This window comes from Pseudorca crassidens, chromosome 8 (genome assembly GCF_039906515.1).
Source record: "Pseudorca crassidens isolate mPseCra1 chromosome 8, mPseCra1.hap1, whole genome shotgun sequence".
Taxonomy (NCBI): Eukaryota; Metazoa; Chordata; class Mammalia; order Artiodactyla; family Delphinidae; genus Pseudorca; species Pseudorca crassidens.
In genome coordinates this window covers 70,111,048-70,137,465 of record NC_090303.1, presented here as the reverse complement: position 1 = coordinate 70,137,465, position 26,418 = coordinate 70,111,048, and the positions used below count along the sequence as shown (strand labels likewise).

The window sequence follows — 26,418 nt, the reverse complement described above, 5'->3', positions numbered from 1 at the left end:
GCCTCCTTTATCAAAGATAAGGTGACTAAGTGTGTGTGAGTTTATCTCTGGGCTTTCTATCCTGTTCCACTGATCTATATTTCTGTTTCTGTGCTGGTACCATACTGTCTTGTTTACTGTAGCTTTATAGTATAGTCTGAAGTCAGGGAGCCTGATTCCTCCAGCTCCGTTTTTCTTTCTCAAGATTGCGTTGGCTATTCGGGGTCTTGTGTTTCCATACAAATTGTGCAATTTTTTTGTTCTAGTTGTGTGAAAAATGCCAGTGGTAGTTTGATAGGAATTGCATTGAATCTGTAGATTGCTTTGGGTAGTATAGTCATTTTCACAGTGTTGATTCTTCCTATCCAAGAACATGGTATATCTCTCCATCTGTTTCTATCATCTTTAATTTCTTTCATCAGTGTCTTGTAGTTTTCTGCATAGAGGTCTTTTGTCTCTTTAGGAAGGTTTATTCCTAGGTATTTTATTCTTTTTGTTGCAATGGTAAATGAGAGTGTTTCCTTAATTTCTCTTTCAGATTTTTCATCATTAGTGTATAGGAGTGCAAGAGATTGCTGTGCATTTATTTTGTATTCTGCTACTTTACCAAATTCATTGATTAGCTCTAGTAGTTTTCTGGTAGCATCTTTAGGATTGTCTATGTATAGTATCATGTCATCTGCAAACAGTGACAGTTTTACTTCCTTTCTGATTTGGATTCCTTTTATCTCTTTTTCTACTCTGACTGCTGTGGTTAAAACTTCCAAAACTATGTTGAATAATGGTGGTGAGAGTGGGCAAGGGCAACCTTGTCTTGTTCCTGATCTTAGTGGAAATGGTTTCAGTTTTTCACCATTGAGAATGATATTGGCTGTGGGTTTGTCATATACGGCCTTTATTATGTTGAGCTAAGTTCCCTCTATGACTACTTTCTGGAGGGTTTTTATCATAAATGGGTATTGAATTTTGTGAAAAGCTTTTTCTGCATCTATTGAGATGATCATATGGTTTTTCTCCTTCAATTTGTTAATATGGTGTATCACATTGATTGATTTGCATATATTGAAGAATCCTTGCATTCCTGGGATAAACCCTACTTGATCATAGTGTATGATCCTTTTAATGTGCTGTTGGATTCTGTTTGCTAATATTTTGTTGAGGATTTTTGCATCTATGCTCATCAGTGATATTGGCCGGTAGTTTTCTTTGTTTGTGACATCTTTGTCTGGTTTTTGGTATCAGGGTGATGATGGCCCCGTAGAATGAGTTTGGAAGTGTTCCTACCTCTGTTATATTTTTGAAGAGTTTGAGAAGGATAGGTGTTAGCTCTTCTCTAAATGTTTGATAGAATTCGCCTGTGAAGCTATCTGGTCCTGGGCTTTTTTGTTTGTTGGAAGATTTTTAATCACAGTTTCAATTTCAGTGCTTGTGACTGATCTGTTTATATTTTCTATTTCTTCCTGGTTCAGTCTCAGAAGGTTGTGCTTTTCTACGAATTTGTCCATTTCTTCCAGGTTGTTCCAGGCATATAGTTGCTTGTAGTAATCTCTCATGTCTTTTGTATTTCTGTGGTGTCAGTTGTTACTTCTCCTTTTTCCTTTCTAATTCTATTGATTTGAGTCTTGTCCCTTTTTTTCTTGATGAGTCTGGCTAGGGGTTTATCAATTTTGTTTATCTTCTCAAAGAACCAGCTTTTGGTTTTATTGATCTATGCTATTGTTTCCTTCATTTCTTTTTCATTTATTTCTGATGTGATCTTTATGATTTCTTCCCTTCTGCTAACTTTGGGTTTTTTTGGTTCTTTCTCCTATTGCTTTAGTTGTAAGCTTAGGTTGTTTATTTAAGGTGTTTCTTGTTTCTTGAGGTAGGACTGTATTGTTATAAACGGCCCTCTTTGAACTGCTTTTACTGTATCCCACAGGTTTTGGGTCATCGTGTTTTCATTGTCATTTGTTTCTAGGTATTTTTTGATTCCTCTTTGATTTCTTCAGTGATCTCTTGGTTATTTAGTAGTGTATTATTTAGCCACCATGTGTTTGTATTTTTTACAGCTCTTTTCCTATAATTGATATCCAGTCTCATAGCATTGTGGCCAGAAAAGATACTTGATACGACTTCAATTTTCTTAAATTTACCAAGGCTTGATTTGTGACCCAAGCTAGATCATAGCTTGGGTCACAAATCAAGAATGTTCCATGAGTACTTGAGAAAAAAGTGCATTCTGTTGTTTTGGATGGAATGTCCTATAACTATCAATTAAGTCCATGTTTTTTAATGTATCATTTAAAGCTGTAATTCCTTATTTATTTTCATTTTGGTTGATCTGTCCATTGGTGAAAGTGGGGTGTTAAAGTTCCCTACTATTATTGTGTTACTTTTGATTTCCCCTTTTATCATTGTTAGCATTTGCCTTGTGTATTGAGATGCTCCTGTACTGGGTGCATAAATATTTACAATTTTTATATCTTCTTCTTGGATTGATCCCTTGGTCATTATGTAGTGTTCTTCTTTGTCTCTTGTAATAGTCTTTATTTTAAAATCTATTTTTTCTCATATGAGACCTGCTACTCCAGCTTTTTTTTGATTTGCATTTGCATGGAATATCTTTTTCCGTCCCCTTACATTCAGTCTGTATGTGTCCCTAGGTCTGACGTGGGTCTCTTGCAGACAGCATATGTACGGGTCTTGTTTTTGTATCCATTCAGCCAGTCTTTGTCTTTTGGTTGGAGCATTTAATCCATGTACATTTAGGGTAGTTATCGATATGTATGTTCCTATTACCATTTTCTTAATTGTTTTGGGTTTGTTATTGTAAGTCTTTTCCTTCTCTTGTGTTTCTTGCCTAGAGAAGTTCCTTTAACTTTTGTTGTAAAGCTTTTTTGGTGGTGCTGAATTCTCTTAGCTTTTGCTTATCTCTAAAGGTTTTAATTTCTCCATCGAGTCTGAATGAGATCCTTACTGGCTAGAGTAGTCTTGGTTGTAGGTGTTTTCCTTTCATCACTTTAAATATGTCCTGCCACTCCCTTCAGGCTTGCAGACTTTCTCTGAAAGATCAGCTGTTAACCTTCTGGGGATTCCCTTGTATGTTAATTGTTGCTTTTCCCTCGCTGCTTTTAATATTTTTTCTTTGTATTTAATTTTTGATAGTTTGATTAATATGTGTCTTGGGGTGTTTCTCCTTGGATTTATCCTATATGGGACTCTCTGCGCTTCCTGGTCTTGATTGAATATTTCCTTACCCATATTAGGGAAGTTTTCAACTATAATCTCTTCAAGTATTTTCTCAATCCCTTTTTTTCCCTCTACTTCTTCTGGTACCCCTATAATTCAAATGTTGGTGCATTTAATGTTGTGCCAGAGGTCTCCGAGATTGTCCTCAATTATTTTCATTCTCTTTTGTTTATTCTGCTCTGCAGTAGTTATTTCCACTATTTTATCTTCCAGGTCACTTATCCGTTCTTCTGCCTCCATTATTCTGCTATTGATTCCTTCTAGAGAATTTTAATTTCATTTATTGTGTTCTTCATCATTGTTTGTTTGCCCTTTAGTTCTTCTTGGTCCTTGTTAAACATTTCTAGTATTTTCTCCATTCTCTGTCCAAGAATTTGTGTCATCTTTACTGTCATTACTCTGAATTCTTTGTCAGGTAGACTCCATATTTCCTCTTCATTTGTTTGGTCTGGTTGGTTTTTACCTTACTTCTTCATCTGTTGTGTATTTCTCTGTCTTCTCATTTTGTTTAACGTACTGTGTTTGGGGTCTTCGTTTCACAGGCTGTAGGTTCGGAGTTCCCATTGTTTTTGGTGTCTGCTCCCAGTGGTTAAGGTTGGTTCAGTGAGTTGTGTAGGCTTCTTGGTGCAGGGAAGTGGTGCCTGTGTTCAGGTGGATAAGGCTGGGTCTTGTGTTTTTGGTGGGCAGGACCACACCCTGTGGTGTGTTTTGGGGTGTCTCTGAACTTATTATGATTTTAGGCAGCCTCTCTACTAATGGGTGGTTTTGTGTTCCTGTCTTGCTAGTTGTTTGGCATGGGTTGTGCAGCATTGTAGCTTGGTGGTCGTTGACTGGAACTGGGTCTTAGTGTTGAGACAGAGATCTCTGGGAGAGCTCTCGCCGATTGATATAATGTGGGGCCAGGAGGTCTCTGGTGGTCCAATGTCCTCAGCTTGGCTCTTCCATCTCAGCGGCTGAGGCCTGACAGCCAGCCAGAGCACCAAGACCCTGTCAGCCACACAGGTCAGAAGAAAAGGGAGGGAGGGAGGGAAATAAATAAATAAAATAAAGTTATTAAAATAGAAAAAAATTAATAAAAATAAAAAAGCTAATAAAAAAGGAGAAAGAATGAAGAGAGCAGCGAAACCAAAAAACAAATCCTCCAATGATAACAAGTGCTAAAAACTATAATAAAACAAAAACAAAAAATGGACAGTCAGAACCCTAGGACAAATGGCAAAAGCAGTGCTATAGAGACAAATCACAGAAAGAAGCATACACATACACACTCACAAAAAGAGAAAAAGGAAAAAAAAATTATATATATATATAAAATTAAAAAAGGACAAGAGCAGCCAAATCAGTAAACAAATCTACCAGTGATAATAAGCTCTAAATACTAAACTAAGAGAAACATAAAACCAGGAGCAAATTAGATGCAGAAAGCAAACTCCAAGTCTACAGTTGCTCCCAAAGTCCACCTCCTCAATTTGGGATGATTCGTTTTCTATTCAGGTATTCCACAGATGCAGGGCACATCAAGTTGATTGTGGAGATTTAATCCGCTGCTCCTGAGGCTGCTGGGAGAGATTTCCCTTTCTCTTCTTTGTTCACACAGCTCCCGGGGTTCAGCTTTGGATTTGGTGCCGCCTCTGAGTGTAGGTCTCCTGAGGGCATCTTTTGGGAGGTCTGAGGTCTTCTGCCAGCATTCAGTAGGTGTTCTGTAGGAGTTGTTCCACACGTAGATGTAGTTTTGATGTATTTGTGGGGAGGAAGGTGATCTCCTTGTCTTACTCCTTCGCCATCTTGAAGGCGCCCCCAGCTTCAGTCTACTTGAAAGCAGTGGCCTCTAAAATCTCAGCAATGGCAGCAAGAGAGGAATCCTCTGCAGTCTCCTCTCTGAAAAGTAGGACACCGTGCCATGTGTCAGTGCAGTATATGGGGAAATCCATGGGTGACATCAGAGTGTCCTTTGTGACTCAGGGGTCTGTCTGTCAAGCCAAAGAGCCGTCATGCACAGCACCATCCTCTTCTGAAAATTCCTGCATCCAGGCTTCACATGCAGAGCTCCATCAGAAGGATCCTGAGTGCCCCCCAAATCCTGCCTGGCTTCAGCCCCAGTGACCTCTCTGAACCTATTCCCTGTCTTCAGAACAGTCAGGATTAGCACTCAGTTTTGCTGGGAGAATAAGTGCATGCAAAATGCCTGGCTTCGAGCCCTTACTGAAACCAAGCAGGACCCAGTGGGACTCCTGGACACAAAAGTATTTTTACATTTCTTAAAGGTTTTATTAGTGGGCACATATCATTTAAAGACATTAAAATCTTCATTTTGAAAAAGTAAAAATGAGAAGAGACAGAAAGTTGTACTTAGCTTTGTTTTATACCATTTAATTATGGAGATTGATCTAACTAAAGGCCATTCTTCTGTCATAAAATCTTGACAGTATTGTTAATGGGAAGGTTTTGAAGAAACATTAATTGTCTCAGATCTTTATAAACCATATTCCATGTCATTCATTGACAGATACTGTCTATGAAATCTAAGGTTGATGAAAGACGGAAAAAAATGCTTTTAAATAAAGTGTCCTTAACTCCTTGTAGATATGACACAGAGAATAACTGTGGCTCATAGTAGGCTATTTAGATTTAAAATCTACTTGCTCCTTGTGTAAGGTATTAGTTTGAAAGACTCAATCCTGTGGTGAGCCAAGAAAAAAAGCTGCTGTGTTGAAGACTGTTTAATAGCTTAATTTGGGCCTGAGATAGTCTCCCTCTGTGACAATGGCTGGACTCCTCTTCTGAGTGTGTTTTAAGGAAATGGTTCTCACAGAGTTAACAGTCAGTAGTGTGGCAAGGACCTGGACTCATCCTTTATGGCAAGAGCTAAAGAATTCTAAGGGCAAAGCTCCGTTTCAAGGTCGTTTTCACCTTTACATGATTGATAATAAGTTTGGAGGAGTGTTCAATGGAGATAAACTCTGAAATCTACAAAAATCTGAATGTTACAGCTTTAGGAAGGTAAGTGAAAGAACTTGATTAGTCAGCATTAAAGATTTTGTGCTTCCAGAGTCCCGTTTCAGTTCTCAGAACATCAGTAATATATCCAAGTGTTTGATGGCTAAACCCAAAACCTGTCTTTGGAATTGCTAACCTGCTAGTAACAGTATCTAATCTTACTAAGTTCTGTTATTTTGCTGCATTCCGGTAGGATTGTTGTCTTCCTTAACTTTGTAGGGATATTTTTGGCTACCCCCCCGCCAGCTACCTGCTGGAAAGCACGTTAAGAAAAGTTAAAGTTAAGAAAAGCAAGTTAAGCTCATTGAAATAATGAGCTTAAGATAATTCATTTTCTGGAAGTCAAGTCTCTTAAGGAGAATAGTGTGAGAATCCAAAGAAGGAGGATAGAAAGTTAATAGCTGTGCACTCAAGTCTCCATTCTGACTTATTCCAGTGAAGGATTTTTAGTTCTTAGAAGTACGTTCTAAAATACCGTCAGGGGCTTCCCTGGTGGCGCAGTGGTTAAGCATCTGCCTACCAATGCAGGGAACACGGGTTCGAGCCCTGGTCCAGGAAGATCCCAGATGCCACGGAGCAACTAAGCCCGTGCGCCACAACTACTGAGCCTGTGCTCTAGAGCCTGTGCTCCGCAGCAAGAGAAGCCACTGCAATGAGAAGCCCGTGCACCACAACCAAGAGTAGCCCCCACTTGCCGCAAGGAGAGAAAGCCCTTGCGCAGCAACGAAGACCCAATGCGGCCAAAAATAAATAAATTCATTAATTAATTAAAAATAAAATACTGTCAGGTCTAGGATGTATGCATAAACAAGTAATAATAATAATACAATCTACCTTTAAAGAAATTGGAGTTTTGCAAATTCATTACTGTTGATTAACACCACTATGGCTCAAGTGACCCAACTCAGCCAGCCTGGGGTTTTGCTCGGTAGAGAATCTGATCCCTTAGAGTGGGATCTATTGCTTCTGAGCAAGAGAAGGGCCAGATAAGAAGTCAGCTAAATAGAGGATGATCATGTTTCCTGGTTGGAAAGGGATTAAGTTAATGTATGGCCTAGATTGCAAGAGTCTTCTATGTGTTTGTTGATTTCACTTTTGCTCCCTAAAAGTTTGTTCATAAACACTTTGTGGCTCATATTTTTTCCCTGCAACTTTTCATTTTCTTATGCTACATCCCAGTTCCTCACCTAGTCCATGGAAGTCAGCACAGCCCCTCTGCACTTGTTACCGTCTTTGAGGTAGATTTCTCAGATTGAGTTGCTCTCCACTTACCCTTTCCTAGAGTATGTTTATATTTATAAGTAAAATGAAAAACATGAGAGGAATCTGAAAAATTCAGATAGACTGATAGGTTTGTCACCCATCTTGCTGTCCAGAGAACTCTGCGTGCTGCTCCAACTATTCTGAAAGAGACCCCTCTGTAACCATGATCAGTAGATCTTAGACAAGCCTGAAACACATCTGTCCACCGTGGGCTTGGGCATAGGAGAATCGGTCATATAACCCTTGTTTTATTACACACTGTGAGAGAAATTAAATAGTAAACACCTGCAAAATTAAATTAAAAAGTAGATAACCTGGTAAGTTTAGCATGAAAGCATGCCAAACTGAACACAGAAGCTGAACAGGAAAAAAAAAAAAAAGGCTAAAAAAGGCTAAGATGGGGGAATTCCCTGGTGGTACGGTGGTTAGGACTCTGCACTTCCACTGCAGGGGGCATAGGTTTGATCCCTGGCCGGGGAACTGAGATCCCACATGCTGCCCAGCAAAGCCAAAAAAAAAAAAAGTCTAAGATAATTTCATAAGTGGACTTGGTCTTAACACTGAAGGCTATTAATGTGACGTGCAGGAAGCCCTTTCATTCTGTCTCAACTGAACCCTTGGCTCTCCTGCCGAGAGAGCTTCCTGTGTGGCCTCTGGAGTAGAGAGGGCTCATCTTCTGAAGCCTTGTGTCTAGTGTCTGGACGTCTCTAAATGCCCCAGTGCCTTTAAAGATACTGGTTTTCCACCCTCTTGTAAAGAGCTTCCCTGCCCTCCCTAAGGCTCATTCCATACAGTGCTGCAACTTTCTACCTGTCCTAGTTACTGCCTTCTACCTGTATAGATATTCCTGGCCAGCAAAGAAGAGGGGAGGATGGGGTGGTGGGTGGCTGTTTCCTTTCCTACAGTCAGCCTAGCCCCTGGTTCAAAGTTGTCTCCTCCTTTTGGTTGACCTGTCCAGTGCCCTCTCCTCTTATTTCTTGGTCACTTCCACTCCAGCGACCTTCATTTGTGTTCTGCTTCACTGTGGTCTCTCTTGGCCATCCTTCGTCCCCAGCCAGCAGGACCTCCCATGTGTGCTAAATAAATACTGGATGCGTGCATACGTGGGTGCACGGACGGATGCACGCACGGATGAATGAGGTCATCCAGAGCCACTTCTAATCAAAAGTCGTAAATTCTTGATATCCTGACCACAACCTTTCAGCCTTCCCATTTTCTATTAATACTCTACCTATTTTTCAGTCTTATTCTGCTCCAATAAACCCCCCCTGACTTCACTTTCTTCTTTTTATTATTCAGGCTATCCCTTAATCTTTAGTTCTGCTGTACCTGCATGGGAAGTAAAAACCAGCCCTAGATCAGTCTGCCAACATTGCCCCCTCCTCTACTCCTCCTTAGGTGGTTACACATTAATTAGTGGAGGGAATTATACAGTTCCTATAGGTTAGCATCAGCCTGATGGGTATAGAAGCAGGACCATCCACACTGCAGGCCGACTAATCAGCTCCCCCTCTCAGTCCCCACAAGAGCTATCGACAAGATTGTGCCATTCTGCCTACCTCACCGCTTCCCGTGTCCTTAACAGAGAAAACAGAAGCCATCAGACAGGAACTTCCTTAACTTCCTGTGTTCTCTCCTCTGCCATCTGCAAACTAATCTGCATCCTTCCCTTCCTTCCTGCTTCCTGTCTCAGGGGATGGGGCAAGACTCCTCCCCTCCAAGGCTGATTCTTCCACCTGCTTCCCTCAGGATCTTCCTCCCTCCCGAGTCCCCTGGGACCTTGCTCCTCTCAATGTCTGCTTTTGCTCCTGCAGCTATGTTTCCTGTCTTCTGGCAGTAGTCTCAGATTTTTTAACATGCTCAAGCCTCTTTCTTTAAAGACAAACAAAATTGTAATAGCTACCACACTGCCTTTTCCCTTCCCATCTCAGCCACCTGCAGGAAAGGCCAGTCTTCACTCACTGTCTCTACTTCCCGCCACTCTCTTCCATTTGTTCCTCAGGCTATTTCTGTCCCCGCAGCTCAAATGAAGTTTCTCCCTTGAGGTCACTAACATTAACGCGGGGGCCAACACTATTGGACCCTTTCTAAATCTTTCCTTATTTGACTTCCCTGTAGCATGAAACACTATTGATTACCCTTCTTGAAAATCCCGTATTCCAGTGTTCACCTTAGTTTCATCCTTCTTCACCTTTGAGTACTCTTCTCTCTTATCTGCATCTTTTTTTTTAATTTTACTGAAGTATAATTGATTCACAATGTTGTATTAATTTCTGCTGTACAGCATAGTGACCCAGCTATACACGCAGTCTTTTTCATGTTCTTTTCTATTATGGTTTATCACAGGATATTGAATATAGTTCCCTGTGTTATACAGTAGGACCTTGTTGTGTATCCATCCTATATATGTATTAGTTTATATCTTATCTGCATCTTAAATGTTGGTGCTATCGTGGATTTAATCCTTGGACACCATCTCATGCACTTCTGTGGATTAACCTGCCGCATCTCTGCTGCTGACAGCCAGCTATGGGCTTGTAGCCCAGAACGTTTACCAGCCTACTGAACAGCTTCAGTTCGGTTCACCAGAGATGCCTCGAACTCAGCTTGTCCAAAACTAAGTTCTTTATGCCATCTCCATCGTCTCCTGCGGTGAACAGAACCCTGCAGTTTTTCTTGACTTCTCACACTCATCCCCATAGCTAAATGCTTGGTTTCACGACCAGTCAGTGCCACCTCCCCTCCTTGGTAGTACTTTTTTTTTTTTTCCTGCGGTGCGCGGGCCTCTCACTGTTGTGGCCTCTCCCGTTGTGGAGCACAGGCTCCGGACGCGCAGGCTCAGCGGCCATGGCTCCGCGGCATGTGGGATCTTCCCGGACCGGGGCACAAACCCGTGTCCCCTGCATTGGCAGGCGGACTCTCTACCACTGCACCACCAGGGAAGCCCTCCTTGGTAGTAGTTTAATCTAGGGAATTTAAACCAGGTGTCAGAATCACCTTGAGTTTTTATTTAAGATGTTTACGGTAGTCCCAAGGCTTTTTTGCTACTGAAAAGAATCACGGCCTTTAGCCACACTAAACTACATATAGCTGTCTGACTACACCTGTACTTTGTAAAACAGTTGTTTTTTAAGTTATTTTAGACTCACAGAAGAGTTGCAAAAATAGTACAGAAAATTCCCATATACCCTTCACCCAACTTCTCCTTATGTTAACATCTTACATAACCATAGCACATTTATTGAAACTAAATTAACCTTGGTATAATACTGTTAACACAAAACTTATTTAGATTTCACAAGTTTTTCCAGTAATGTTATTTTTCTAGTCTAGGATCTAATCCAGGATCCCACATTGCATTGAGTTGCCATATCTCCATAGTCTTATATATGTACGGTTTTCCTCCGGTGTCTTTCTATGTATCGTTTCTTCCACATAACCTGCCTTTCTCTCCCTTACCTGCCTGGCGAGCCTTACTCTTTGCGACTGAGGTCAGATAGCCTCTTTCCCTTAAGGTTTCCCCTCCCTTCCCTGGCAGAGCTGGAATCCAGGGATCTTTATCACAGCTTTGTAATCAGTATTAACAGATGAATGCAGAGGTCAGGCATGGAATGCCCTCACAGACAGGGACTGTGTTTATTTCCTTGTTACATTCCTTATACCGAATTAAAGGACTGTCGAATAGTAGCACTTTAATAAATGTTTAGTAGTGACATTAAGGATGACGAATCATATTGAAAGTATCCCCAGAAGAAGGTATTTTGCTGCCACAACTGGTTCGATTAACTGGCAATATATCGTTTCAACTGGATTGTCTAAATTGCTATCATTTTTAATTTAATTCTCTACTTCCTGCAAATTACAGGCCCCTTAATTTGATTAATAAACTATGAATCTCTGTACCAGTGTATTTCTGAAGAAATTTTTAATTTATTTCTCTCAATCACATAGCTTGCATTATTGCAGATACCACATTTCTGGAAGAGTGTCTATGACTGACCATTGCATCTCTTTCTTGTGCCTAGGACAGTGGTCAAAAAGTAGCCTGGGGTGTGATGCAACATTTAATGCTGTACCAACTGATTTTAATTCTGGACAAAGAAATAGACTGTGACCATGCTATATAATCTCACAGAAGACAGAGGCTACTCCTGCTGCCACATAGCCTGCATTTTAACTCTTCTGTAAGAATCTGAGGGAACACATCCCTCCTGTCAGATCTGATTCATGTCGAGTAAAGCAAAGGGCTGGCTTTATTCTCTCTCTTCTCTAATTTGTAATAAATTAACTTCATGCCATTTTAAAATGACTTGCACAGATCCCAGCCTTTCAAAGCAAACACAGAGAATTGTCCTTTCCTACGACAATGACATTGTTTTGTTCCCACAATCCAGTAGCAGCCTCAAGAGGCTGTGGTCGTGTCGCCTTGTCTCTCCTAGAAAGAATGGCTCAGTGAATCGTTCCCTCATCTCTCTGTCATCATACATCTACCATAACGCCAGGAAGACTTCAGCTGTGTCTGTGTCTGTCGCAAGAGGACAGGGAGGACAGTCCTTATTCTCATATCCATATTGCCTTGTTCCATGCCTGCACTGGATTTGATGAAAAAAATCGTCCCTATGCCAACACCAAATCAGTTGTGTTCCAAGTGTTCCCCGGAATGCAAGTGATCCACATTTAACCCTCCATGTAGTTTAAGGGTGTGACTGGATTCCACTGCAGTGACAAAACCATCTATCAACTGCATGCAGTGTAATTTTGTGCAAAACTGCAGTTTCTTGCTGTCGAGCCTACATTGCTCAGATTCGCAGGCCTTCAGACACCCAGCCACAACTCCTTTGTACTGTTTTTCCAATTAAAACACAGGCAGCGCCATGCTGTCCTTTACCAGCTCCATTTCCTTGATTTCATGAACTCTTAGCCCTCCAGCTGGAAGGAGATTGCTCATTCCTGTTTGTTTTCTCCCGTCCATGCTGTGGTTCTCACAGTGCAGACCCTTCTCCCACCCGGCAGAAGAATCGAGGGATTCACTGCTGACTCTTGCTCATTCCCTGGCTTCTGCTGGTGAGCTGTGTATTTCCTCTTAAGAGTCTGGACAACCTTTTTGGCTTAAACCCTTGCTGACCACTGCCCCTGCCTTACAGGCCCATCTTCTGGAACCCATTTCTATTCTTCACTGATCTTCAACCTCATTTCTCTTCCATAAATTCTCTCTCATCAAGTGACTGAACGAACGATCTCTATCTCACCTGTTGTGTTTCCAGTCTCCCATGTCATGCCTTCTCTGCTCTTACCTGCCCCTCTTCCCCACTGCATCCGGATCACGTGATCCCTTTTGCTCCCTGAGTGGTTTCAGAACGTCAACTAGCCATTTCACTGTAGGACTCATAGCCATTTCATGTATGAAACTATTTCAGATCCACAGACCACTCTAAGCTCTCTCCCAGGGTGTCTTCCACAAACATACATGTTTTTTGAAAAATGAACTTTTGGGGGGGGGTCTTTCTTAGACATACCCACCATTCAGTATGTTATCTATAAATTGATACATTTTAAATTTGTTATAGCAAAACTCAAAACCTGGTTAAAACAAGAGTCATTGTTGTCATAACTACTGTGTCGTATAGTAGTTGTAAGCACAAACTTTGGTTCAGATCCTGGCTCTGATAGTTACTAATACTGTGATATTGAGGAAATCACATAAGCTCCCCAGGTTACAATGTCCAGCCTCATAGGATTATTATCAGAATAAGAAAATACACACAGAGTGCTTAGCCTAAATGGTGGTTGCTTGGATTGCCTTTAAAAGCTCCAGTGTTGTGTGATGTGTTATGGGTGCATGCTGAAAACCTCAGAGGACAAGAAAAGATAGGCCATGAGATTTTCTCTGCAGGCCACTTAAGTTCTTTGGAAATAGATTAAAACTCTAACCCCATACCTAGCGTATGGCCTTGACTCTTACTGGACAAAAAAACCAGCTCTGAACTCCTGGTAAATATTATAGTAAAGGGTTCACAGAGACCAAAGGGTAATTATGTACTTTTCTTTACTGAATTTAAGGGTAGAATTCCTACCCACCCACCCCCCACTTGCTCCCCACACCAACAGCAACACACACAGCACACACATATGCACACCAGTATTGTTGGTGCAAGGTCTTCAGATAACTTTTGTGTCCAGAGTAATGTTTGTATTAGTTACTGTGTTTTGCATTGAGTAAGGGTGATAGAGTTTAGCTGTAAGAAGCTCTCAAGGTGTCACATCTCGGAATCAGAGAGACTCCGATGCTGAGGTCTTGGTCCCCCAGGCTGGGAGAGAAGTGCAGTGAACTAGAAAAGGTGACACTGACCTGGCCACAGTGACTGGCCCCAGTGAAGGCAGCCAAGGCTTCTATTCACGGTGCCCGCTATGGACACGACACAGCAGTGACTGGTCCCTGACTGCCAGTTGAACGACATGAGCTCAGCAAGCAGGAATTCTAAGGGGCTTCCAGAAGTGCTCAAGAGCAGGCAGCTAGTTAGCTGGAGGGAAGGGAGCTAAGAGATCTATCTATAGGGGCAGGATTTCTGTGAACAAATGGAGCATACCAGGCCAGGGCATACTCCAGCTTCTGGGGAGGAGGTCTGGAAATAGCTAGACAGTGTCTAGACTGGGTTTGCATGAGACTTCAGTCCCAATAGGAGGTATGGTTCGACAAATGGAGCATAAGTCAGGCTGGGGATGGCAGACCAGAGCATGTTTCTGACCCCATAGACCAGATCCAGGCAGGAAATAGGTCCAGTATGGGTTGCTGTGACTCACGTTATAGCTTGCTGTGCTCAAGCCCTGATACCAAGAACAGGATTGAGGAGAGGGGACGGTGACCCCAAGTTCCAGAACATTACTTTCCCTAAGCACTTTTTCTCAGGAAAGCATCTGAAGTGTTCACTTTATAATTATTCTTTAAACTATATATGCATTCTTCTGTCTAAATGAAATATCTTGCAGTAATAAAAGAAAGCATTTGGAGTCATAACATGAGAAGAGAGTTATGGAGGCTGTTTATTGTGTGTGTTGGTCCTCCCGTTACTGGACAGGTGTGCTGGGAAGAACATCGTGTAATATTCTGATTCTGTTTCTCTCAACTTGTTAGAGAGGTCTTTCTTAAAGATTTATTATTAAAATTTTTTTGTAACTCACACAGAGTAGTCTAGAAAACCAGAGCGATTCTGTGCTTAATTTCCTACCTGTTCCCAAGACACTAGCCTTGAAAATATTTAAAGAAATAAGGTTCCTATGTTTATACTCAAAATAAGCTAAGCTATACCATCTCTGTATCTGTTACAATATTTTTTCTCAGAATTTTAATATAAAATCACCTTCATTATAAAAGCAGTATATAGATAAATAAAATAAAAACACCAGACTGTCATTACCCAAACAATGTCAACTGTTCACCCCTTAGTGTATATCTTTCTGAATGTTTTTCTGTATGGACTTCGTTTACCCAAATGATACATATTTTTAATAGACTTTTTTAAAGAGCAGTTTTAGTGTACAGTAAAGTTGAGAGTAAAGTACAGAGATTTCCCTTCCACCCATTGCCTCCACACATACGGAGCCTCCCCCATTAGCAACATCACTCACCAGAATGGTACATTTTTTACCAAGGGTGAACCTACACTGACACATCATCATCACCCAAAGTCCATAGTTTACCGTAGGGTTCACTCTTGGTTTTGTATATTCTGTGGGTTTGGACAAATGTATAGTGACATGTATCCATCATGATAATATCATACTGCCTTAGAAAAATCTGTGCTCTGCCTGTTCATCCTTTCTCCTACTCCCAAAACCCCTGGCAACCACTGATCTTTTTTACTGTCTCCGTAGTTTTGCCCTTTCTAGAATGTCACATATTTGGAATCATACAGTATGTAGCCTTTTCAGATTGGCTTCTTTCACTTAGTGATATGCATCAAGGTTCCTCCATGTCTTTTCATGGCTTCGTAGCTCACTTCTTTTTAGCACTGAATGGTATTCCATTTTCTGGTTGTACCACAGTTTATCTGTTCATGTACTGAAGGATATCTAGATTGCTTCATTATATATATTTTTTTAATTTCCTTTTTTCAGTTAATGACTTTTCCAATCATTAATTTTTCTTTAATCTCATCTAGAACTTAGTCAATGTATACATTTCAAAAAAGAAAATCCTTTTCAGCAAGTTTGTCCAAATCCAGGACCATTACATTGTATCTGGCTATCTATCTCTTAAGTCTAGAACAATCCTTTTTTTCACAAAACTTGACTTGAAGGTACAAAGCCAAGCATCCTACAGAAAGTGCTGCCTCTGGCTTTGTCTGGTTGCTTCCCCCTAACATTCAGCATGTTGCTCTGTCCCTCGTATTTCCTGTGAAGTAGAAGTTGAACCTGTAGGTGTAACAGATTCAGGTTCCACAGCTTTGTAAGAACACATTGCAGATGATGATGTGTTTCTTTGCATTGCCCTGCGTTTGAGGGCTGACAACCCAGTCCCCCCACGGGCATCTGTCCTGACAGACATCTGTCGTGACAGACATCTGTCTGTCGTCTGGCCAGTAGGAGGTAACCTGTGTGGCATCATATGAATGTTCATTTCCCCATCAACAGTTTTCCTGCTGGTTTTAGCACTTAGTGACAATCATTGACTAAAATAAGAATTACACTAGGAATATGAAACTGTATTTTTTAAAACCTATAATTCCTTTTACATTTGTTGGCTGGCATTTTCTGTAGAGACTTCTCAACATAGTGGAGCTATTAGATTATCCTGAAATACAGAGTCCTTTAATTGCCAGTTTTCAAAGTAAGGAGTTGTTTAATATCCGCCTCAGAGGAGATGTGGGAAGAATGTAAGCACTTTTTTTAAATGCGATGGTCACTGCAGTATGATTTCTTGAGCACTTCCAATGTTTCAGGCTCTATGATAAAGGCCTTATGTAATCTAATTCTCATGACGGCACAATGAGGTTATAGAGAGAGAAAATGGAAATCACAAGAGGTTAAACAACTTGATACAGTTACTTGTGTGGGAAGTAACAGAGATAGGATTCAAACCCAAATGGGTCTGAGTCCAAAATCCGTGCCTAATTCCTCTTAGACATTTTTGTTGCATTTTACTTAAAAGCCAAATTCTATTTGTAATAATATTTGGAATATTTCCCAGTTCATAAACACTAGAGATGGATATCATGCTTAATAATTCTCATGAGGTCTCTTCTCTCCCCTATCCCATTTTTTAAAATATTTTTTGCAGTGTGAAGAAAACACAAATCTTCAGGATACTACCCGCTACCTCAAACTTCCTTTTTCCAAGGGCATTCTCCTTGGGAATAATAATCAAGCCATGAAGGCCACAAAGGAGTCTTTTTGGATAACATCTTTTCTCTGTTCCACAAAACTCACACAAAACGGTAATTATAATACTGTTTTATTTGAAAGCCCTTGTATTTAAGTAGTCATGTGAATTTTGATAGGATATTCAATAAACATCAATGTTATGTATAATAACTTTGCACTAGAAAAAATGTTGATCTTTCTGTTTGTGATTTCCAATAATGTGAAAACAGTTGTGACCCAATGATCTCTTAAATGCATGTAGTTTAAGGACTATAGAATTATCCCAGTATTGGAACCCAAGTACACAACTCTTCAAAATAAACCGTCAAACCCAGCTACTTTAAAAAAAAGACCAGGATTACCACCACCTTAATTTCTCTTGCTTTATAGCTCCATAGACAGTGCTAATTGCAGACTTTAGAGTGAAGGCTGTTTTTTGTTTAATTAGGTGGATATTGCTTTTCTATTCTAGCATTACTTTTTATGTCAGTGATTGTTTAGCAAGTTATGATTAATAAAGCAAGCTCTTCTCCTTGGCAAACTGTCGTGAAAACATTGTCTATAATGAAGGAAGCAAATTAAACATTTTTGAGTTCTTCATGGTTGCCATGTAAGCCTTCTGGAAAGCATCCTGAATGCCATATTAATAAAATCAGATTCATTATGTTGAAGAGAATCACTTCATAATAAGGCACAGCTCTTCCTTGACTTAGGATTGGGTTACATCCCGATAAACCCATGGTAACCTGAATAAGGTAAGTAGAATATGCATTTATTACACCTAACCTACAAAACATCATAGCTTAGCCTAGCCTACATTAAACATGCCCAGAACACTTCCATTAGCTTACAACTGGGCAAAATTATCTAACACAAAGCCTATTTTATCATAGTGTTGGATAGCTCATGTAATTTATTGGATACTGTCCTGAAAGTGAAAGACAGAATGGTTGTACAGGTACAGAATGGTTGTAACTGGTGTTGGTTGTTTACCTTCGAGATCACGTGGCTGTCTGGGAGCTGGGGCTCAATGCCCAGCATCGCAAGAGGGTATTGGACCTGTGTTAGCATGTGGCTAACCCAGGAAAAGAGCAAAACTCAAAATTCGAAGTATGGTTTCTAAATGATTTCATATCACTTTCACACCCATGTAAAGTCAAAAAATCTTAAGTCAAACCATCCTAAGTCAGGGCCCTGTATTGTGTCAAAAAATGCTCCTGTGCTTAAACTTTTGTGTTATTAATTCTTTCTTCTGTGTCACATAGTAAGAAATATATTTCTTTTCTTAGAACATGGAATGAGAAAAGAAGCAAATTGTGGCATTGTTATAATGACCACTTTTAAGATACCCCTCAATTTGTCATACATTGCTACTGTATTTATGTAGAAGTTGGCAAATTGCAAATGATTCTTTCACATTTATCTTGGGTTTTGTTTCTCCCCTTCCAAAAGTATTTTTGGGAAATATTTTTAAAAATCAACTACGTAATTCATTTTTAGTAAATCTGATTGAAAGTAGCTATTGCCAAGTCATGTCATTATACCAGACTTTATCAGTATTCAGTGGTTAATGATTTTACTTAAATAAAACCTTCATTGACAGATCTCTATAATGACTATAAAGCATTTACCTCAGGCATTTTTTGTGGGAACAGTGTAACTCCATGGAGGTTATGAAGATAATAAAATCAACATGTTAGTGACTCCCTTCAGTGGAATTTTTATTCATCCCATGTGGATTAGTTGTGTGTCTGTTATAGAGTCTAAGTTCACATTTAATTGATTGTCTCCATTAGACTATTTCAGCTTGTATTAGTTATCTGTTGCTGCTGTAGTGATTACTGTAAACTTATTGGCTTAAAGCAACAATAATTTATTATCTTACGATTTTGGAGGTCAAAAGTCTGCAGTCAGTTTCATGGGGCCTAAATCAAGGTGTTGGCCGGGCCACATTCCCTCTGAAATCTCTTGGAGAGAATCCTTTTACTTACCTTTTCTAGTTTCTAGGAACCACCTGTATTCCTTGGCTCCTGGCCCCTTTCTCCATCTTCAAAGCCAGCAGCATAGCATCTTCAAATCTCTCTGACTCTAACCATCTTCCATCTTTTAGGAACCCCTGTGATTAGAGTGGGCCCACCAAATCATCCAGGATAATACCCCTATTTAAAAGATCTTTGGGCTTCCCTGGTGGCGCAGTGGTTGAGAGTCCACCTGCCAATGCAGGGGACACAGGTTTGTGCCCCGGTCCGGGAAGATCCCACATGCTGCGGAGCGGCTAGGCCCATGAGCCATGGCCACTGAGCCTGCACGGCCGGAGCCTGTGCTCCGCAACGGGAGAGGCCGCAACAGTGAGAGGCCCACGTACCGGAAAAAAAAAAAAAAAGATCTTTAACTTAATCACACCTGTAAAATCTCTTTTGCCATGCCAAGATAAACATATTCACAGGTTCCAGGAATTAGAATACGGACACCTTTGGGGACCATTATTCTGCCAATGACACAAATCTAACAATAGATTATCTGCTGTCAGAATATTCAGCCCTGCATCCTTCACTTTTTCTAGTTCTAGGGTTTAGGATATTAGAATTGTGAACATAAGACAGAGGGAACAAAATCCTGATAATTAGAAGCTGCTACTTTGTAAAAGCAGAGAACATTTTCAGGTAAATAAACTATTCATGAAACCATTATATTAAACATCTCACTATATGGAAGGCAATGCTTGACTCATTGTTGAAGACTAATAAGTGCTTGATTATCATTTTGACATTGATTAACCTTGTCAGTGTAAGACAGCTCAAAATGAAGCAGGAAATGAATAGTGTGTTTCAGACATGGGAAGGAGGAAGGAAGTTAGTTGAGCTTTCTGAAATTTACATGCTAGACACATGTCTCTGTGTAGAAGTAATCCAGTTCCAAATTGGAATTAAATTGCTTTGTATTCATTTTACTTGACTTGGAAAGTTTACAGATCCCATTACCATTACAATTGGGCATTTAGTAAGTGATGTGGTCTCTAGGAACAGTTTCCTAGAGCAGATTTGCATTTCAGGGTTTCTAAAGTGTGTCTGCACACTCTCTGTGTTCCAATGTCATTCTTAGATAGCATACCGAGGCCAGAGCACTCAGCTAGACGTCTGTGATTGCCAAATCAAGTAGATATTTTAAGCTTCTTAAAAGTGGGGATCAGAAAAGGAATTACTTTACTTGTTTGTCAGCTTCCTTGGACTGTTAAACACAACTGTTTAAAAAGTTATGAGAAAATAAAAACAGTGCTTAAATTAAGTCTAACATTTGTGCAGGTACTGACTGCCCTACGTCCCTTTCCTACCCCCAGTGGTGGGTGGTTTATTCAGTCTCTTCCTGAGATTGTGATTTAAAAAAAACAAAAGTAGGGATCATGCCATCTACCTATTTTATAGCTCTTGGTAGATTAGGCATACAGTCAGTATACATGTAAATGATAATTGAATGGAATTTATAAAATTCACGTTTTTCAGAAGTAGGTCCTAGCTCCAAATTTGCAACTAATATATCTTCAAATGGCTAAAATAGAGGCCTAAGAGATGACAATTTTGACTTGATTCTGAGTTCTTGGCATACATGAGGTTTTTTTAAGTATTTAAATTTTTTATTTTAATTCTGTAACAATGACATTTTGCTAAGGAAAAAAAAATGTTTCATCACACAACAGATCTTTGTTTTGTTTTGTTTTTGTTTTTGCGGTACGCGGGCCTCTCACTGCTGTGGCCTCTCCCTTTGCGGAGCACAGGCTCTGGACGCGCAGGCTTAGCAGCCATGGCTCACAGACCTAGCCACTCCGCGGCATCTGGGATCTTCCCGGACCGGGGAACGAACCCGCATGCCCTGCATCGGCAGGCGGACTCTCAACCACTGCGCCACCAGGGAAGCTCTGACCAATCATTTTTTAAAAGGTTTCAATCATACCTCCAGGGTGTCCGAGTTAGACATGAATATTTAACATTTTCAGGATTTTCTGTTATGAAAATAGTCATAAATCTCTTTTTCACTGTCAGTATTGAAAAAAAATTCCCTCATTTTTCTCGTTCTGAATCCGCCTCCTCCTCTTACCCCTATTTGTTATAGGCAAATATTTTCATTTAGTACCAAATTTCTTTCTTTTAAGTTGTTTGTAAAGTTTTTCTTTTGAATCTGACTTTGGTAGAAGTTGCTTCTATTTCCTCTTGAGATTCTTATGCTTTTTTCGCATCTTTATTCACTACATCATATTTTCTTTCTCATCATAACTACTCTTCCTTGATCTCTTGGATTGTGTTTGTTTGGTTGGTTTCTTGTTTCCACATCGGTCTTTCTGTCTCTCAGCAAGTCCCATTTGGGTTTTTCTTGAAACAAGTGCTTTGAAGTAGAAAACCCCTCCTGGCTTCTCTCTTGGCCGTTCTAGTCTCTCAGCCCCACTGAGTACCAGGAGACCAGCCCTGCCAGGTTCCCCTGCCCGGGGCACATCCTGCTCGCACGTGCCTTGTCAGTTCTCACTGCTTTCATTGGCCTCCAGACACCACCATCTCCCTGATCCCTTTGGAGACCAGTGAAGCTGGACACCATGTTCAGGACCTTCTGCCCAGGAAGGATGAGGGAAGGATTTATTCCCTCACGAGGTGAAGAGGTTTCCTGAGGGCCCTGCTAGACTCAGGACCCACGTGTTATCAGTTCAGGGAAAGGAGGAAATTGAAGAGCTGGGCCAGAGTCTAGGATGGAAGATGATCATGGAGTCCAGGAAGTGGCCCTCTCAGGTCCAAAGGCTCACTAGATGGTCTGACAATTGACTGGCTTTGTCATCACTGTGCAGGGACCTTCTAGTCATGCCAGGTTTGGGCCACATTGTCAAGAAGACCTTCATTGCCGAGTGGAATTTGTTGCTAGGCAGAGTGCTATATGCTGGGGGCACAAATATGAATAAAGTGGGTTCCCAGCCCTCAAGAATCTCCCACTTTAATGGGAGGAGGCAGAAAATCATTCAGCCAGCATTTACCAAGTGCCTGCTATGTGCCTGCCCTGTTCCAGATGCTGGCACTATGTTAGGGCCAAACTCGCACACTCTCTTGTTCTGCTGGAATTTACAGTCTAGTGGGGGCAAAGACAGATAGCTAGCCTGAGAACTGAAGGATAAGTAGGAGTTTGTAAGTCAAGGGCATTGGGAAGGGAGAAATAATTAGAATACACTGTAATAAATGCCATTCAGAGGGCTAGTGGGAGGGCCTGGGAGCCTGCAACTTGGGTGACCAAGAGGCAATGTGTGTAAGAATTCAGCGTTTACAGTAGAACACTTTCGTGTTCTCTATCAAGGCAACTAATTTTCCTTTTCTGTTTGGAAAGGTGATATGCTTGATCTTTTGAAATGGAGAACCCACCCAGACAAGATCACAGGCTGTCTCTCTAAATTAAAAGAAATTGACGGCTCAGAGATAGTAAAGGTATATGGTATTTTGTTATCCCTCTCTTGGAAATTCATGGGTTAAAGAATATTTAGAGGGGAAGGACAGAGGATATTTTATTTATGCTTTTACTTCTTTATCCAACAGTTTCTGCAAGATACACTGGATACCTTGTTTGGAATTTTAGATGAAAATTCCCAAAAATATGGGTCTAAAGTGTTTGATTCTTTGGTGAGTTTAAATTCACTTTAATTGTCTCTTAATTTTGACTTTCCTGAAGCTGTTCATAAACGTGCACATAATAGCATGAGCTTACTTGCAAAGAAGCCTTCCCCCTCCCCTCTACCAAAAAAAAATCTTGCTTTGTGTTCCGTTTTATAAAGCTCCATTTTTTTTTTTTTTAGGTTCACATAATAAATTTGCTGCAAGATAGCAAATTTCATCATTTTAAACCTGTAATGGACACTTATATTGAGAGTCATTTTGCTGGGGCACTTGCATACAGGTAAGGCCCTTTATCTTGTAATTGGTGTAGAAGCAGTTTCTTTTGAGCTTTTTAAAGCAGAACCAACTATATAGGAAAATTTAAAAGGGAGTGTAGGAAGAAGTGAAGCACAACCACTGAAGTGTCTCTTGAGACAGTTTCCTCCTTTCTTACACACCTTCTTTTAATGGCTGGAACTTCTTTTGAGTAAAAGGGGAAAAAAAAGAACTTCCTGAATTCTATTCCTGAAACCTAAAATGTAAGGTATTTTCTTCTTGTCTCTGTTTCATTTGATATTCTTTAGTCTAAAATATCTGGTTATTTCACTTTGGCTGTCAAGAGCCCCATTTAATCACCAGACTCCTTGATGATTCTAGATGTCTTTAAGAAAGAAATATGATGGGAAAAGGATCTTTGCCATCATACCATTTTAAAGTCATTTGTTCATTCATCTGTTAATATTTACTGAGTGCCTACTGCATACCAGGCACTATGCTTTGTGCTGATCATATGAAGACCTGGTCCCTGGCTGCAAGCAGTTCAGTCATTGGACTCTGCCCTTCGTTACCAGCTGCCATTTTAACTGCTGGTGCGTTCCTGTCAGCTCAGATAAGGCAAGCAGGCTACAAGTGAATGAATAATGACATGCTTTAGCTGGTTCCTGCCTCCACGTAGCCCAGGTGATAGTTGCCAGAAGGCGGCAATGTCCCTCTTTCTGTCCTATCATGACATCTTCCCGGTTTGGGGCCTTGCTTAAATACAGCCCTGAAATGTACCCCAAAGTTCTATCTCCCCATTACACTCTTGTCATTGCTATTCTGCCAAAGTTTTTACCTTATACTTTAAGCACCTATGGGTATGTACGTGCACAATCATCTGTTCCCAGAGGTGTGTTTAAAGAACATGGAATCAGGGTTTTCCCCATCTATGTATTGTATAAAAGATAGTAGGTAATCAATTAAGCGTTTGATCCCGTTCCTTTGGGTATTCCCCACCATGGCCTGGTAAGATTTACGCCTCTGACGTTTAAATGAATGGAGTCATTTTTGCAAGACTTGACCCTCTGCCAACATGAGTTTTTCAGAGGGTGAAATGTAACAACAGGGATAGTTTTGAAATGTTGGCCCGACTTTGCCCCTTGGCCTAACAATTTGGGCTCTGGTGTGAGGTGGTCACCGCCTCCAACTGAGACTATCCTTGGAAGGTAGAGAAAGAGGGTGTAATTTCTAAATTTCAGGTTGACCAGGAAGGCAGCTAATAAGTCCTAATAAGACAAATAAGGCCCGTGGAATCGTCTTGAGCTATGGGTGGCCAGAAACTCACCGACAGATCATCTTCAAAATAGCACTCCCAGCAGCATCTGCCTACTGGCACATCCATAGATTCTCTCCCGACAGAAAAGAGGAGCATTTTTAAAAACTGCTCTGTTTCCTAGAAACCAAGAACTGACCAGTGTTAACGGTCACACAACTGCAATCTTGAGAATTTGGGGGGGTGGAGGTTAATTCAATTTTTGTTTCTTAAAACAATGAGACTTGGGTTTTCTGGAAATTACTAAGGCATACTTTGACAGTAAGCCTCATTCTTCCCACAGGTCAGAGAATTGGCTTGATAACTCCATGGGGGTGTGCTTTAAAATGGAGAGGTATTACCTTCATCCCTCCCCACACCCTCTTTTGCCTCCAGCCGAATATTTCATCCAACTGTTTACGTAGTCGCTGGGGAGGAAATCCCAATTAGCAGTTGTCCGAGATTGACCATGACAGTCATATTCAGGCACTCCCTTGGCCGGAGTCCTTTTCTCAGATATTTGTGTTCACCCATTGGAAGCACTGCCAGAAACAGCAGGGCTGATGGAATATGTCCAGATTGAAAGGAATCTTGCTGGGAGGAAGTGTTGTTTCTCTCTTCAGCTTCAAAAAAGGGGTAGTGATGTTGATAGGCAGACTTTGTAAAATTATTATGTTATGGCAGTTTGACAGAAAAATGTGAGAACTGTTGGGAAATGAAGCCTCCTCATGATAAACATAAGCATTTGATTTGTTGGCATTTAATTGAGAATGAGAGCAATTCTACCTTCTGCACGTCTCCTTGTATTTTAGAGATCTCATCAAAGTGCTCAAGTGGTATGTGGACAGGATCACAGAAGCGGAGAGACAAGAGCACATCCAGGAGGTGTTGAAGGTAATGACACGCTGTCAAAAACAGATCACCGTCTAACAGTGCTGTTGCGTGGTGATGCCTAAACGAATTGGTTTCCTCTACACAGACAGTAACTGGTGATGATGTATTACTGACATTCCAATTCAAGGATCTTAATCAGTTTATGGCTACTCCAGAGCTGATGAAATTTGAAAGGGACTTTGCCAAGCTTGCCCACTGGAACCTGCCTGGCATTGAATCCTTACTCCTCTGGGCTCTGAACACTTGAAGTCTAGGATTGGCAGGAGGAAGGGTTGAAAAGAAGACTGCAGATGGGCAGTTAAGCTTAGAAGTTCCTGGCTCTTGCTTCCACCACTCTGACAGAGACCATCTGAGGGCCATTTGTCTTAAGAGAGGATAATAGGATGGCTTAGCAGGGATCACAGTGAGGAAACCTGAGGTTTTACTGGCTATCTCTGGGCCCTGTGTGCTCAGTATATATGGAGATGTTGATACCTTACCTGCAAACATGTTCGTAAAGAATATAGATTCTTAAAAGGATTGTCCATAACAGCTCTGGCAGTCTTTTGATTTCTATAATTGAGTATACCCTATTTGATGTCAGTAGATAAAAGTAAACAGGTGTACATTTTAAAAAACAAGCACTTTACTCATTATAAATTTGTCATTTTGGACCAATTGAAGGTAAAATGCAAGTGGCAAGAGTACCAACCAGCAAAGCAAAATAATTTTTGAAAAACAGATTTGTTGATTAAATTTAAAAAATCATCTGAGGATCAGAAACATTTAATGTTCATACCTCTCAAGAATTACATAGAATTTAAAAATTATCTATACGTTTTCTCTCATTAGGCATCAGAGAAAAATGGCTCTTTCCCTACAAGTAAATACTGTTCAGAAATCTCACGGGGCCTTAGTATTTAAGTCAATATTTTAAAAGTCTAATGTTGTGCTATGGTTTTTGTGCTGTGTCTTTGTCAAATAAATACCTTTGGTTTCCTTTGAAACTAATGTTTTAAAACTTTTGTTTTAAGGCCCAAGAATATATTTTTAAGTATATCGTTCAGTCTCGAAGGCTGTTTTCCCTCGCCACCGGCGGACAGAATGAGGAAGAATTTCGCCGCTGCATTCAGGAGCTCCTCATGTCAGTCCGTTTTTTTCTTTCACAAGAAAGCAAAGGGTCTGGAGCATTATCTCAATCACAGGTAATTTTTTTTTTCATCTCTGCTGAAGAGAGGAAAAATGAGTCCAATTTATTTATTTTTACACAACCGCATAAGTGAATATTTTCTCCATCAGCAACCTGTAGCTCCAGCTTATATTTGTAGCTTAACTGAGACTTCTAAAAAGTCCCTCAGCTTCCGAACGCCAGCAGAGCAGAAGTTAGGTTGTCTTTCCTCGGACTGTTCTCGCTCTGAATGGAGAGCCTGTTGGTTTGCACCAGCCTCCATTCCAGTTTCTAGAACACATACTGATAGAGACACCCTGTCACACCGTCAGCCAAGGAGAAGGAATTTCGCTGTAGCC

At 40.6% G+C, this 26,418-nt stretch overlaps 1 protein-coding gene across 4 annotated transcripts in view; it reads left to right on the top strand.

The window, feature by feature from the left end:
* DOCK4 (dedicator of cytokinesis 4) overlaps positions 1–26,418 on the top strand; it is a 481,211-nt gene that overhangs the window by 322,547 nt on the left and 132,246 nt on the right. For all 4 annotated transcript variants that reach the window (XR_010945592.1, XM_067746757.1, XM_067746758.1 and 1 more), the window contains exons 17-22: positions 16,748–16,904; positions 22,186–22,283; positions 22,392–22,475; positions 22,649–22,749; positions 24,831–24,912; positions 25,926–26,096. Coding sequence is in view for 3 of the 4 variants with exons in the window: in XM_067746757.1 (XP_067602858.1) it covers positions 16,748–16,904; positions 22,186–22,283; positions 22,392–22,475; positions 22,649–22,749; positions 24,831–24,912; positions 25,926–26,096 (693 nt within the window). In the remaining variant the exon portion in view is untranslated. The remainder of the gene's footprint in view (positions 1–16,747; positions 16,905–22,185; positions 22,284–22,391; positions 22,476–22,648; positions 22,750–24,830; positions 24,913–25,925; positions 26,097–26,418) is intronic.